This window comes from Lissotriton vulgaris, chromosome 1_1, assembly GCF_964263255.1.
Source record: "Lissotriton vulgaris chromosome 1_1, aLisVul1.2, whole genome shotgun sequence".
NCBI lineage: Eukaryota > Metazoa > Chordata > Amphibia > Caudata > Salamandridae > Lissotriton > Lissotriton vulgaris.
The window spans coordinates 1,589,960,395-1,589,976,149 of record NC_141685.1 but is presented as its reverse complement, the minus strand read 5'-3'; the positions used below and the strand labels follow the sequence as shown (position 1 = coordinate 1,589,976,149).

The window sequence follows — 15,755 nt, the reverse complement described above, 5'->3', positions numbered from 1 at the left end:
ATTTTTTTAAATGTCGCCTTTGGAAAAGAGTTGCCTAATGGCCTCTTCTGTATTTTATAAATTGGTCTTCCAGAACCTGCAAGTAGGTCTTTCACTTCTTCCATGTGGTACCTGGATTACACATCAGGTGTGAATGTAATTATTATTTTAATTGTACTGCATGTTGTGTCTGAAGAGTGCCTGTGACAAGTGGCTGTGACCACACAGGAATCCATTTTGATGTCTTGCACAGGAGTGGGTCCTGATATGGAGGGTGTGAGGGCACCTGGTACCGCAATGTGAATTGCAGGACTTCTGAGGGCCTTTTGATATAGATCACATACTGTGGAGGACAAGAGACAAAGGTTCCCTTTATAGCATAGGCAAACCCCTGACTGCTTCTTGCTTCAACAGAACTGTTACCCACACCCTATTACATGGCGGCTAAGTTATATCTAAGCTTAGTATGTCTTTATTTTGGGTTCCCCTTGATAGGTGACTACCAATTCTACCCCGCCAACACATGATAATGCAATGGAAAGCCAATGAGTCAATGGATGGACCAGGCTGGGAGAAATAAGAACAAGCATTGGCACAGCCAATAGGTCTCGCTTTTGGGACCTTATAAGTATTTAGTTATGCAACAGTTCATGTTGTTGCACCAAGGATATTCTGCTGCATAACTAAATACTTATTAGGTCCCAAAACCGAGACCTATTGGCTATGCCACTGCTTGTTGGAGAAGTCAGAAGATGCCAACTTGGGTGTAGCATTGCACTACCTAGCGCTGGTGACTCAACATTGATTCAAAATGTAAAGATCCAGTCTGGCGCTTTGGGAACAGGGATAAGGATAAGTTACTTACCTGTAATCCTAGTTCTCTTCTAGGGGTATCCTCATCAAAGTCATAAGCACTGAATATTCCCGCCCATGTGCGGGACCCCGGAAACAATATACAAATATATATGTAAAAACCACATATATCTTGCTCCACATATATGTATGTACATATATTATTTTTCTCACACCAATGCAGCTCCATAACTGAGGCTAAAACAATGTAAACACATATACATGCACTGCAATTAGTTAGGAAGCAAAAGAAAAAAACACATTAGGTCAAATAACCTTTGAACTTTGTGTTTTAATGAGTAGATCACTCATAAATCCTGAAAATTGCTTGTAAATAGACATTGTTAGCCCTCAGGCTGCATTGCAAAACCAATAGCATAGAAAATGAAACCATTTTCAACAAAAACTGGCACCGTGCCTTTAAGGCAGCCATGACCCCAGGCTTCCCATCATGCCTCAGGGGTGACAGTTAGGTCAGTTGTTCTTTGCATAACCTTGAAGACAGGGCTCAACCACAAGATTGAAATAGTACCAAATCTCATTTACCTGGGGAGGCGGGTGGGTTGCTTATGACTTTGATGAGGATACCCCTGGAAGAGAACTAGGATTGCAGGTAAGTAACTTATCCTTCTCTTCCAGGGGATCCTCATCAATAGTCATAAGCACTGAATAGAATAGCAAGCCCATCAACCACCTGCAGGTAAATGAGAAGTACATGACCCAACCAAGCCATAACAGCCAAATAACTCAGCTGTTAAACAGATTCCTCAGGGAGGCCTGGCCCACCTGGGTATCTGCTCTCGTGTCAGAATCTAGACAGTAATGTCTGGTAAATGTATGGTCAGACCTCCAGGTCGCTGCTTTACAAATCTCAGACATGGGCACATCATGCAGGTAAGCCGCCGTGGCCGCTCTACCTCTAGTAGAATGCGCTTTAGGAGTACACCCCAGAGGTTTCTGCGCCAATTGGTAAGCAAGTTTGATACACGAAACGATCCACCTGGAAATGGAACGTTTCGATGCTGCATGACCAGTTCTGATCGATCCGTAGTTAATAAACAATTGATCAGAATGTCGAATAGACTTGGACTTGTCCAGATAGAACTTTAAAACCCTTTTCAGGTCCAAAGAGTGTAACGCCCTCTCAGCTGGAGTAGAGGAATTAGGAAAGAAAGTGGGTAAAGAGATAGACTGATTGACATGAAAATCTGACACCACTTTCGGCAGGAAAGAAGGGTGCGTTCTGAGCACCACTCTGTTTGAATGAAACACTGTATACAGTTCTTTAGTACAGAGGGCCTGAATTTCGCTCACCCTACGGGCTGACGTAATCGCTACCAAAAAAGCCGCTTTCCAGGAAATATGCTGTAAAGTAGCTTTATGAATGGGCTCAAAAGGTGGGCCCATCAACTTTGATAGTACTAGGTTCAGCTCCCAGGGAGGAGAAGGAGGCCGTACAGGAGGGTACACCTTTTTCAGACCTTGCAGGAAGTCTTTTACTGCTGGCAGCTGGAAAAAAGAAGTCTGTGAAGGTGATCGCCTATAAGCCGTTATAGCGGCTAAATGCACCTTAATGGAGTTAAACTTCAAACCTGCTTTAGCCAGGTACAACAAGTATGGAAGAACTGCTTCTTCCTGACTCTTCACCGGATTGTGACCATTCTGCATGCACCACATATGGAACCTCTTCCACTTGCATGCATACGAATGTCTTGTGGAAGGACGTCGTGCTTCTCTCAGAATGGACATGCAGTCCTGTGGCAGCCCTAGATGGCCGTACTGAATGACCTCAGGAGCCATGCTGCCAAGTTCAGTGACGGAAGGTTGGGGCGGTGAATCCTCCCGTTCATCTTCGATAACAGGTCCGGCCTGCATGGAAGCCTCTTGTGAGGAGACACTGACAGGTGAAGTAGGTCCGTGTACCACCATTGCCTCGGCCAGTCGGGGGCAATCAGGATCATTGTTGTGCACGAGTGGTTCAGCTTGCTCACCACCTTCGGGATCAGCGGAAGGGGTAGAAAGGAGTACACAAATTCTCCTGACCAGTCGATCAAAAGAGCATTCCCTCTTGTTCCTGGTCGATAGAACCTTGAGGCGAAGCTTGGGTATTTGCTGTTTACGTCGTCCGCGAAGAGATCTATGGAAGGACGACCCCATGACTGGAAAATGTCTTCTAGCACTTCGTCGTTGAGAACCCAGTCTTCTTTGTCTTCGAAGTTCCGACTTAGTGCGTCCGCCCTCACGTTCTGCTCTCCTGGGAGGTGGACTGCTTGAACAGACAACTTGTGAGCCAGAAGCCAAGGCCAGATGCGCTGAGCTTCCAGAGACAGAGTCCTTGAGCGGGTTCCTCCCTGCTTGTTCAAATAGTACATCGTGGTGGTGTTGTCCGTCTGTACTAGAACCATCTCCTCCTGAAGCGAGGGAAGGAAAGCTTTGAGAGCCAGGTGGACCGCTCTCAATTCCAGCAAGTTGATGTGATAAGTGCTTTCTTTGGAAGACCATAGACCCTGCACTTGTAGAGGACCCATCTGCGCCCCCCAGCCGTGCAACGATGCGTCTGTGATGATCGTTTGAGTAGGAGGAGGTTGATGGAAAAGGACTCCCACCTGCATGCTCTGTCTCTTTGTCCACCACTGGACGGAAGATTGAGCTACCTCCGACAAAGTGATCTGATCGTCCCAGCGATCTGAATGCTGGTCCCATTTGTCCTCCAGATCCTGCTCAAGAGGACGCATCCGAAGTCTGGCGTTCGGTACCAAGAAGATGCAGGAAGCCATCGACCCTAAGAGTGAGGCTATCTTCCGCACTTTCTGAGACCTGTGGCGAAGAACTTGCTGGCACTTGAGGGCTATCGAAAACTGTCTCTCCTCCGAAGGAAACACTTTTCCTACTTCGGAGTCTAGCAGAGCTCATAGGAAGTGGATCTTCTGAGTGGGTTGAGAGACAGACTTGCTGTAGTTGACATGCAGGCCTAGACGCTGACAAAGTTCTATGCATGTCTGGAATTGATTCCTTACATTACCTGGAGTTGGACCTTTCAACAGCCAATCGTCTAAGTATGGGTATACAAAGACTCCCCTGCGGCGTAGAGCTGCCGCCACCACTGCGACACACTTCGTGAACACCCTGGGGGCCGACTTCAACCCAAACGGAAGGACTTTGAACTGGTAGTGGGAGATCCCCACCCGGAATCGAAGGAATCTCCTGTGATCGGGCCGTATTGGAATATGAAAATACGCATCTTGAAGGTCCATTGAACACATCCAATCCCCCTTCCTGAGATGTGGATATAGTTGGTGAAGCGCCAACATGCGAAACTTTTCTTTTCGTACATGTAGATTGAGTGTTCTCAAGTCCAGAATGGGCCTGTATTCCGCCTTTTGGCCCTTTTTTCTGACCAGAAAATACCTTGAGTACACTCCTTTCCCCCTTTGGGCCACGGCACTCTCTCGATGGCTGCTTTCTCGAGGAGTGTCGCTACTTCTTTCTTTAACCTTTGTAGCTGGTGGCTTGACGTTGACATCGGAGGAACGGGTGGAGGTAGACGATGGAAACGAAGACAGTAACCATTCTGCAGCGTAGACAACACCCATTGATCTTTTGTAATGGCCTGCCACTCTGTCCTGTGATGCGCAATGCTTCCCCCCACTGGAGTGGACAACGGCGCTGGGGGAAGTGAAGACTCATTGCTTCTGCTGAGATTTATTGAAGTTGTTGCCTTGGCGCTGATTTCAATTTCCTTTGGAATCGCGCTTGCCTTTGTATTGCGACTTTTGTTGGCCTTGCTGGTTCTGGCCTTTCTGCCAGTGAGGGGTTTGAACCCTCTGCTTCGAAGAGCCCTTGTTGTCCGAACGGAACTTCTTCCGGAATTCCTTTTTCTTTTCAAGCCCCACGGCTTTGAGGGTGTCTAACTCAGTCTTCATCCGCTGCATCTCCTCATCAGCACTCGCTCCAAAGAGAGACGTTCCTGAAAAAGGAAGATTTAGAATTCTGGCTTGAGCCTCGGGTTTCAATGCTGTCAGGCGCAACCATGAGGATCTCCTCGCTGTGATTCCATGCACATAACCATGCGCAGCCAGCGTTGCCCCATCTGCCGCCGCTCCTATATTCTGATTGGAGACTTGACCACCCTCCATCAGAACCTCCTCAAAGTCCTTTCTATCTTCCTGAGGAAGTTTTGCAGAAAACCTCTGAAGTGAATCCCACAGAGATTGATCATATCTGCCGAGCAGCGCTTCCGCATTGGAGACCTTGAAGAAAGAAGCTGAGGTGTTGCAAACTCTTCTCCCCCATGAGTCTTGCACCTTGCTGTCCTTATCCGGCGGTACCGTGGATGAGGAAGCTACTGCATTGGATTTTCTAGCCGCCGCAATGATTACTGAATCTGGCGGGGGATCGGACTTGAGGAACAGAGGATCCTCATCAGGAGGACGATACTTCTTGAGAATCCTCGCTGGGACGGACTTCACCGTTGCCGGAGTGAGGAAGACTTCATTCACTGGTTCCATTATACCCGGGACCAACGGCAACAAAGGTTTGGGTGCCGTTCGGTGCTGTAGGGTTTCAAATATGACCGTCGTCTTGATCTGCGGAGCTGTCATAGGCACTCCCAGCTTCAGGGCTCCCCTGCCCAAGATGTCTTGGAACGAGAAAATATCCTCAGTTGGAGATATCCTTGAGCGTGGACTGTTTGTCAGGGTCGGAGAGTACTCCCTGTGAGATCGGGTCCTCGAAGAACTTGAAGAGCTATGGGTCCTCCTGGATCTAGATCTTCTACTTGAGCGCGTTCTAGAACGAGATCGCTCTCTGTGACGAGATCTTCTCTTACTTGAGTGCCTAGAACGAGACCGTTCTTTGCGGCGGGGAGCCTGGTCTCGATACGCCCTCAGCCGATCTGCCGTCTCCTTGTCCTTGGCCCAGTGGTGAAGAGGTCTATACCACCTTGGGGAAAGACGAACAGGAGGAGATTTGTGGGTGGGATCCTTCACAGGTGAACGTGACCGTGGAGGCTGATCCGCTTGATCCTGTTGCGACCTTGCAGGGGACTTGGACCTCTCCCTATCCGAATCGCTGTTTTGTCCATCCGAGGATCTGCCACTTCGAGATGCTGAGGAAGATGAGGATATGCTCACTAGAGATCTAGAGGAAGACCTCGACCGAGATCTCTCTTCTGCGACCCTCCTTCTCTTGGCAGGAGCATCCTGTACTGGAGATTGTCCCACCTCCGCAGCCGATGCTGATCCTGGAGAACCCAATTGAGGCCTTAGGACTTGGGACTGGTCCAATGGTTCACTCTCTTTCTCCTGCATCACCTGCTTCAAAGGCGACCTCTCCTGTGACCTTGCAGGAGAGATGTTCACTGGCTGTGAAACGCTCCGTTTCCTGGATCTTCACTGATCCTTCGACAGTGTCTGTATCGACGCCGAGCGTCGAGCAGATAGACGCTCTCTCGACGTCGACCGTGATTTCCCCAACGCCGACCTCGGGTGGCGATGACTGTCCTTCGGCATGGAGCATCTCGCCGTTGAAGGTTGTCTGCTCGACGACGACGGAGGCTGCTTCGACGCCGATCGCCGGTGTTCTGTCGGCGACTGGGTGTGCCTCGAGTCCGAATGCCGCTTGTCTGAATGCAACAGAGGCTGCCTCGACGTCGAACGCCATTGATCGGGCGTCGACGTGGGCTGCTTCGACGTCGACCGACGATGTGTCGACAGAGGCTCCCTCGACGTCGAACGACCATGACTAGTCGTCGACGGAGGATGTTTCGACGCCGAACGCCGGTGGCCAGGCGTCGACGGAGAATGCCTCGACGTCACAGCATGACGATGCTGCTTCGACGTCAGTTGGCTCGCCGTCGAACTTTTCTGCTTCGACGGTGACCTATCCCTCGACGCTGTCTGTAGCGGAGGTACCTTGGATGTTGACTCTGAAGACATCTTCTTCGCCGCCGTCGACTGCTTCTCCAACGCCGATCTCGACGCCGAATGTGAACCAGTCGGGGCTTCTTTCGACGTCGACCGCGCCTTCCGACTTTTCTGCTTCTTGGGAGATCTTCCTCTCTCAGAAAGCCCATAAACCCGAATTCTCTCACGTTCTTTCAGAGTCCTGGATGTTAAAACCTGGCAGTGTTCACAGGTTTTAGAGGAATGACATTCTGGTAGGCACAGGATACACACTGAATGAGTGTCAGTCTTGGCCATCTTCCTTCCACATGAAGGGAATTTGTCAAAGAGGGAAGGCATCTCTGACAGAAAAATCACCTTTTTAAGCCTAAAAAAGGTAGCAGTAACACCCTATGTCTAAAAGACGTCGAGTGAAAGCAAAAGATTTTAGGTAACAAGAATATTTTTTGACAAAAAGCCAAAAATAAAGGGTGCTGTTTCACCAGGGTACTGACTGAAGGAGCCGGAAAGAACAACTGACCTAACTGTCACCCCTGAGGCATGATGGGAAGCCTGGGGTCATGGCTGCCTTAAAGGCACAGTGCCAGTTTTTGTTGAAAATGGTTTCATTTTCTATGCTATTGGTTTTGCAATGCAGCCTGAGGGCTAACAATGTCTATTTACAAGCAATTTTCAGGATTTATGAGTGGTCTACTCATTAAAACACAAAGTTCAAAGGTTATTTGACCTAATGTGTTTTTTCTTTTGCTTCCTAACTAATTGCAGTGCATGTATATGTGTTTACATTGTTTTAGCCTCAGTTATGGAGCTGCATTGGTGTGAGAAAAATAATATATGTACATACATATATGTGGAGCGAGATATATGTGGTTTTTACATATATATTTTTATATTGTTTCCGGGGTCCCGCACATGGGCGGGAATATTCAGTGCTTATGACTATTGATGAGGATCCCCTGGAAGAGAATATAAGATATCTAAGGGAGACACTGGTAAGGTCACAAAGAAGGTCCCCGAATGTAAATCACTTTTTTCAGGTTATGAGAACCACATACAGATCAAACAAAAGATCCAACTACTGCAAACTCAAGGATATCACTACATACAACTTCAAAGATGTAAGCATTTTCTTAGGTATATTTTGAAACTGTGAAATTGAAAAATCCTGTAGTAATACTTTTCATACTTGAATGTGAGGTTGCACGTCAAAAGCAATGGCCAGCAATTCTTGTACTTCTGAGCAAACTTGTTTCAGTAACTCCTAAATTGAAGGAAAAATAAACAAACTGTTAAGCATTTTAGTTTCTAAACAGTTTTACTTACAGCTAATTTTAGAAATACTTATAATATGTAATGTGTAAGTGTTCATTTTTGTTAGCGAGAATATATATTTTACAGAGAATACAGTTTTCAGAACAATGTAATCAATGTGATCTTTAAAATAAAGATGCAGGTCATAATGACATGTTTAAAATAATTATTTTTCAACTCAGTCTGATTGCCAGACTACAAAATAGAACGAAGATAAAGGGAGTAACGTAAAACTGAGAGGGTGGTGAGAAAGAAATTGCCAGAAGGGTCTGCACGCTATGACTCAACCATAATATAAAGCAATATTTAACGGATTCACTTGAATTTGTACGACTTCACTGTGAATATACTGCTGTCAAAAATGCAGTTCTTTCAAATCATATCTACATGACGGATCTGAGGTAATATTAATCAACATTAATTCCGTTACTCTGGCTATAAAGGCTATGTGGAAAACTGTGAATTGCAATTTTGTGACAGAGCTTAAAGAAACTGCATTTGTATAATAGTAAGAAAGCTCTATCTACCAACGCTAATGTAATTCTCTCTTGCACAACTGAGCAATGAATGAGTTGACAAGCCGTATAATTAAAAGCTGGAGATATCCATGAAGACATGACTGGTTTCGGGGCCCTATATACACCAAAGAGATACCCAGGAATGTGGTTCATGTCAACGTGCTCACTAACAGCAGATTTCTCACCTTCTGAATTTCCTCAGGCATCAAACTGGATCTGGAAACTTTCATAGCAATTTCTCAATTGTGTGTCTCTGTGTCGGGTTCCTCCCCCGTAGACATGATGTTGGAACCACTATATTTGCGCCATCTCCGTGCCCTGATGTCAGTTTCTTTCTGATCTCCACCTGCGCTGAGAGATGTGGAGCCCTTGACATCAGTGTATGGTAGTTTACAGACTTTAAGTTGGAATCTTATTAATAAACAATATGTGTCCGTTGCTCAAAACAGTGAGGAAGGTGGGTCGGTGAGGAATTTACGGTTAGGTTTACTCTCCACCAGAACAGGCGTTACTAGGTACTTGAAGCGAAAGCAGGACCTTCCAGGTGGTGGATCTGTAGAATAGCTCAGACCAGGAACTCCTGCAGGACGGCTTAGGCAAAGTACCTGTCTCACCAGATCTGGTTATCCAGGCAATAATGCTTTGTGAACGAGCAGAGGGACACCCACGTAGCAGTCTAGAAAATGTCCAGGACTTGCACAGCATGCACCATCGGAGTGGTAGAAGACTTTGCTCTAGTGGATCAAGCCAACCAGCCTTCTGGGGGCTTATTCTTGACTAGTCCATAACACAATTTGTCGCAGAGTATAATCCATTTAGAGATAGTTCTCCATTGTACAATTTTGACTTTCTTAGCCACAGAGAAACCGATAAAAACTTGGTCACCTTGTTGTTAATCTGTGGTTTGGTCCACTTAGAAGCTAAGTGCTCGTTTGAGGTCCAAGGAATGAAGCTGTTCTTTCTCCTTGGAGGGGTGAGATGGTACATAGCAGCCAGCAAGCTGATAGACTGCCCTATGTGAAGGAGGACTACCTTGGGCAGGAATGCCACTTTTGTATGGTGGAAAATTTTGTCTAGGAAGAAAGATCAATATCAGGGAACCATAAACAAGAACTGGAGTTCACTCATTTTCCTGGCCGATGTTATGGCAATGAGGAATCAATCAATCAATCCATGCATTTATATAGCGCACTACTTACCCAGAGGGTCTCAAGGCGCTGGGGGAGGGGGATCTGCTACTGCTCGAACAACCAGGTCTTGAGTTGCTTCCTGAAGGCGAGGTGGTCCTGGGTCAGGCGGAGGTGGGTGGGGAGGGAGTTCCATGTCTTGGCGGCGAGGTAGGAGAAGGACCGTCCCCCTGTGGTGGCTCTACGGATGCGGGGGATGGCAGCGAGGGCGTGGCTGGTCGATCGAAGCTGGCGTTTGGGAGCGTAGAAGTTGAGGCGGCTGTTGAGGTATCCTGGGCCTTGGCTGTGTAGGGCTTTGTGTGCGTGGGTGAGGAGACGGAAGGTGATTCTCTTGTTGACCGGAAGCCAATGCAGATCTCTCAGGTGTCCGGAGATGTGGCTGCGACGGGGGATGTCCAGGATGAGTCGTGCTGAGGCGTTCTGGATCCGCTGGAGTCTCTTCTGGAGTTTGGCGGTAGTTCCGGCGTAGAGGGTGTTGCCGTAGTCCAGTCGGCTGGTGACGAGGGCCTGGGTGACCGTCTTCCTGGTCTCGGTGGGGATCCACCGGAGGATTTTACGTAGCATGCGCAGGATGTTGAAGCACGACGAGGAGACGGCGTTGACTTGTCTGGTCATGGAGAGTCAAGTCAAGTCAAGTCAAGTCAATAAATTTATATAGCGCGCTACATACCCAGAGGGTCTCAAGGCGCTTGAAGAAGGGTGGGGACTTACTTGTCAAATATCCACGTTTTAAGTTGCTTTCTGAATGCTAGGTGGTTCTGAGTAAGGCGAAGGTGAGTTGGAAGTGAGTTCCAGGTTTTAGCTGCCAGGTAGGAGAAGGATCTACCTCCCATGGTGGTTTTGTTGATGCGAGGTACAGTGGCAAGGGCCTGGTTGGAGGATCGTAGCTGGCGAGGGGGGGTGTAGAAAGAAAGTCGTGTGTTGAGGCATTCGGGTCCGATTTCGTAGAGTGCTTTGTGTGCGTGGGTTAGGAGTCGGAAAGTAATCCTCTTATTGACGGGGAGCCAGTGGAGGCTTTTCAGGTGACCAGAGATGTGTTCTCTACGCGGGATGTCTAATATGAGCCTAGCTGAAGCGTTCTGGATGCGTTGGAGTTTTTTCTGGAGTTTTGTGGTGGTGCCGGCGTAAAGGGTGTTTCCGTAGTCCAGTCGGCTCGTGACCAGAGCGTGGGTGACTGTTTTTCTAGTTTCGGTGGGGATCCAGCGAAATGTTTTTTTGAGCATGCGAAGAATGTTGAAGCAAGATGAAGAAACGGCGTTGACTTGTCTGTTCAACGAGAGTGAGGAATCCAGGATGACGCCCAGGTTCCGTGCGTGGTCCGTCGGGATGGGTGCTTTTCCAAGGGCCTCTGGCCACCAAGAGTCATCCCAGGCGGAGGGGGAGGTGCCTAGGATGAGGACTTCTGTTTTTTCTGAGTTCAGTTTCAGACGGCTGTGCTTCATCCATTCGGCTACTTCTTTCATTCCTTCATGCAGGTTGGTTTTGGCAGTGTTAGGGTCTCTGGTGAGTGATAGGATCAGTTGAGTGTCGTCGGCGTAGGAGATGATGTTGAGGTTGTGTTGGCGTGCGATGACCACGAGGGGGCTCATGTATACGTTGAAGAGGGTGGGGCTGAGTGAAGATCCTTGTGGTACGCCGCAGATGACTTCAGTGGCCTCTGACTTGAATGGTGGAAGGCGGACTCTCAGGGTTCTTCCGGTGAGGAACGAGGTGATCCATTCCAGTGCTTTTCCTTGGATTCCGACGTTTCTGAGGCGTTGTAAAAGGGTGCTATGACAGACCGTGTCAAAGGCCGCGGAGAGGTCGAGGAGGATGAGGGCGACTGTGTCTCCATTGTCCAGTAGAGTTCGAATGTCGTCTGTTGCTGTGATGAGAGCGGTTTCAGTGCTGTGCTTGGCTCGGAAGCCGGATTGTGAGGAGTCGAGGGATTTGTTGGTTTCGAGGAAGGCGGCGAGCTGGTTGTTGACAGCTTTCTCGATGACTTTGGCCGGGAATGGGAGGAGCGAGATGGGGCGGTAGTTTTTGAGTTCGGTGGGGTCAGCTGTGGGTTTCTTCAGAAGGGCGCTGAGTTCGGCATGTTTCCAGCTTTCCGGGAAGGTGCCGAATTTGAGGGAGCAGTTGATGACGTCTCGGAGGTGTGGTGCTATGATGGAGTCTGCTTTGTTGAAGATGTGGTGAGGGCATGGGTCTGTGGGGGATCCTGAGTGGATAGAGTTCATCAGACGGATGGTGTCCTCAGTGGAGATTGGCTTCCAGTTATTGAGGATATTCGGGAGGGGTGGGGGTCCTGCAGGGGGTTGGGTGGGTTGGTCTTTGGGTCGGTTTTCGAAGCTGTTGTGGATGTCTGCAATTTTGTTGTGGAAGAATGAGGCTAGGGAGTCGCAGAGGGCTTGAGAGGGGGTGATGTCGTTGGAGTTGGCTATGGGGTTGGTAAATTCCTTGACGATGTTGAATAATTCCTTGCTGTTGTGGGCGTTGTTATCTAGTCGGTCCTTGAAAGCGGCTTTCTTGGCATTCCGGATCAGTTGGTGGTGTATGCGGGTGGCGTTTTTGAAGGCGTCCTTGGTGCTGGTGGTTGGGTCTTTTTTCCAGGCCTTCTCAAGGGAGCGATAGAGTTTCTTGGATTTCTTAAGATCATCGTTGAACCAGGAGGCCTTCTTGCTGCCTAGTTTGATTTGTCGTTTTTTCAGTGGTGCTAGGCTGTCGGCGCTGTTGGATAACCATTGGGTGAGGTTGGTAGCTGCTTGGTCTGGGTTTGAGGAGTGGGCTGGGGGGTTTTGCAGAAGCGATGAGGAGATCTGGTCGATGGTGATTTTGTTCCAGTTTCTTTGCAGAGTGGGTTGGGGGTGGATGTTGGATGTGGGCTTGTTGTAGGTAAAGTGAACGCAGCTGTGGTCAGTCCAAAGGAGAGCTGTGGTGTGGCTGAAGGAGACATGTTTGCTGGAGGTGAAGATAGGGTCGAGTGTGTGACCTGCGATGTGGGTGGGGGTAGTGACAAGTTGTTTAAGTCCGAGGTTGGCGAGGTTGTCCAAAAGGGTGGTGGTGTTGCGGTTGTTGTTCTTTTCAAGGTGAAAGTTGAGGTCTCCCAAAAGGATGTACTCCTCGGAGGGGAGCGCGTGTGGAGTGATGAAGTCCGTGATGTCTTCACTAAATTGTGCGCGGGGTCCTGGTGGTCTGTAAAGGAGGGTGCCTCTGAGTGTGGTCTTGGGGTCGGTGTGGATCTGGAAGTGAAGGTGTTCAGAGTTGGCGAGATTGACGTCTGAGCTGGTTGAGATGCGGATGGATTTCTTATGGACGATAGCGATGCCTCCTCCTGTGTGGCCGGTACGGTCCTTGCGAATGATCTTATAGCCTTCCGGGATGGCAATGGTGATGTCTGGGGCTGATGTGGCGTTCATCCATGTTTCTGTTAGGAAGGCGACGTCCGGAGAGATGGTGTCTAGTAGATTCCAGAGGTCAATGGCGTGCCTGTGGACCGAGCAGGTGTTGAGCAGGATGCATAGTAGGTGGTTGGGGTCGGATATCTGTTTTGGGTTCGTGGATGAGGAGTTGTTCTTGGTGCCGTCGAACTTGCAGGAGTTGCAGGAAAAGGGTCCATGGGTGTGTCCAGGGGCGGCTTGGACGCAGTTGGGGGAACAGCCGGGGTTAAGGGCTAGGAGGGTGGTGGTATCATAAGTAAAGCAGGAGGGGTGGACATTACGAGGACCAGGGGCTCTGGCGCTGGGCGCGGTCCAGGCGCGGACGGGCGTAGACGGGCTTACCTTTGGCACACCTTCGGCGCGAACTGGGCGCGACCGCTGCGCTTGACCGCTGCGCGTAGGTCCTCCTGTCATAAGTTGGGAAGTGAAGGGGGGCGGAGCGTGGGAGGGTGAGCTGGGAGGCGTTAGCAAAGGGGGAGGGACGGGCTGCAGGCACAACAAAATGGAGGGCTCCCAAACAACAACACGACGCTATGCGAGGGCAAAGTAAATGCACAACAACAAAAGCGAGCACTTTAAACAGCAGCGCTATGCACACAGGAAGCTAATAATATTACAAGCCTGAGATGGTCAACTCAAGTGACAGCGCAATACACGTGGGACAATATCTGCAATAAGCTGCCAAAACTACGCAAATGCGGAGCGCTACGCTGGGGGACTGGGCGCTTAATCACGATCGAGTGAAATGCCAATTAAAAGATACTGCCAGTGAGTAATCAGCGCTACGATACCAAGTGGCGCTTGTAGGTCGGGAGGTGGGCAGGAGCAACCGCTTCACGAGGAGTTCAGCTGGTTACAGGGGCTCCTCAGCCGAGAACTTCCAAGTGCTTCGTGGGTGGGAGGGGGAGCTGGGAGGCGTTAGCGAAGGGGGAGGGACGGGCTGCAGGCACAACAAAATGGAGGGCTCCCAAACAACAACACGACGCTATGCGAGGGCAAAGTAAATGCACAACAACAAAAGCGAGCACTTTAAACAGCAGCGCTATGCACACAGGAAGCTAATAATATTACAAGTCTGAGATGGTCAACTCAAGTGACAGCGCAATACACGTGGGACAATATCTGCAATAAGCTGCCAAAACTACGCAAATGCGGAGCGCTACGCTGTTGGTTTGGGTGCGCTGCCTAGGGCGGGGGGCCACCAGGAGTCGTCCCAAGCGGCGGGTGAGGATCCCAGGATGAGGACTTCCGTCTTATCTGAGTTCAGTTTCAGGTGGATGTTCTTCATCCATTCGGCTACCTCTTTCATCCCTTCGTGAAGGTTGGCTCTGGCGGTGGCGGGGTCGTTGGTAAGGGAGAGGATCAGCTGGGTGTCGTCGGCGTAGGAGATGATGTTGAGGTTGTGCTGGTGTGCGATGTCTGCGAGGGGGCTCATGTAGATGTTGAAGAGGGTTGGACTGAGCGAGGAGCCTTGAGGGACGCCGCGGATGACTTTGGTGGCTTCAGATCTGAACGGAGGGAGGCGGACTCTCTGTGTCCTTCCGGCGAGGAAGGAGATGATCCACTCCAGTGCCTTCTCCTATACTCCGACGTTGCTGAGGCGTTGTACTAGGGTACGGTGGCAGACAGTGTCGAAGGCCGCGGAGAGGTCCAGGAGGATGAGGGCCGCTGTTTCTCCGTTGTCGAGCAGCGCTCGGATGTCATCGGTGACTGCGATCAGGGCGGTCTCGGTGCTGTGGTTGGCCCGGAAGCCAGACTGCGAGGGGTCGAGGGATCCGTTCATCTCGAGGAAGGCGGCCAGCTGCTTGTTGATGGTCTTCTCGATGACTTTTGCAGGAAACGGGAGCAGCGAGATGGGGCGGTAGTTCTTGAGGTCGGTGGGGTCGGCAGATGGCTTCTTTAGTAGAGCGCTGAGTTCGGCGTGCTTCCAGCTCTCCGGGAAGGTAGCGGTGTCGAAGGAGGTGTTGATGATGTCCCGCAGGTGGGGTGCGATGATAGCGTCGGCCTTGTTGAAGACGTGGTGAGGGCAGGGGTCGGTCGGCGATCCGGAGTGGATGGAGTTCATCGTGAGGACGGTGTCTTCGGTGCTGATCGGAGTCCAGGCGCGGAGGGTGGTTGTGGGGGGCGGTGGTTCAGTCGTGGTGTTCGTCGGTTGAGTGCTGAAGCTGTTGTGTATGTCCGCGATCTTGTTGTGGAAGTAGGAGGCGAGGGAGTTGCAGAGGTCTTGCGAAGGGGTGATGTCGTTGTTTCCGGCGTTGGGGTTGGAGAGCTCTTTCACGATGTTGAAGAGAGGAATGCTGTCTTGATGGTAAGAAGACGAAGTTCAAAGGGAGTGCACTGATGACCAAATTAAGTTCCCACTGCAGCATGACAAATAGAATTGCCGGGAACATATGAACTAGGGGTAGGAAGCAAACTTTGCTCTGCCAGTGGATTTTGGGGAGTTTTGTCACTTGGCAATCTACTTGGAGCACGGAGTTTGGCAAAACAACTCTGCCAACCACTGGCACAGTGAAGTTTACTGGTATGTGATGTTCACGCCCTACTGTAGGCACAGTCAGTGCCAGAGAAGGGGTGGAGAGGAGA

At 49.8% G+C, this 15,755-nt stretch overlaps 1 protein-coding gene across 1 annotated transcript in view; it reads right to left on the bottom strand.

The window, feature by feature from the left end:
- Positions 1–15,755, bottom strand: part of CFAP54 (cilia and flagella associated protein 54) — a 2,285,874-nt gene that overhangs the window by 91,610 nt on the left and 2,178,509 nt on the right. The window contains exon 68 of the mRNA XM_086918163.1: positions 7,921–7,995. Within this exon, the coding sequence (XP_086774289.1) occupies positions 7,921–7,995 (75 nt within the window). The remainder of the gene's footprint in view (positions 1–7,920; positions 7,996–15,755) is intronic.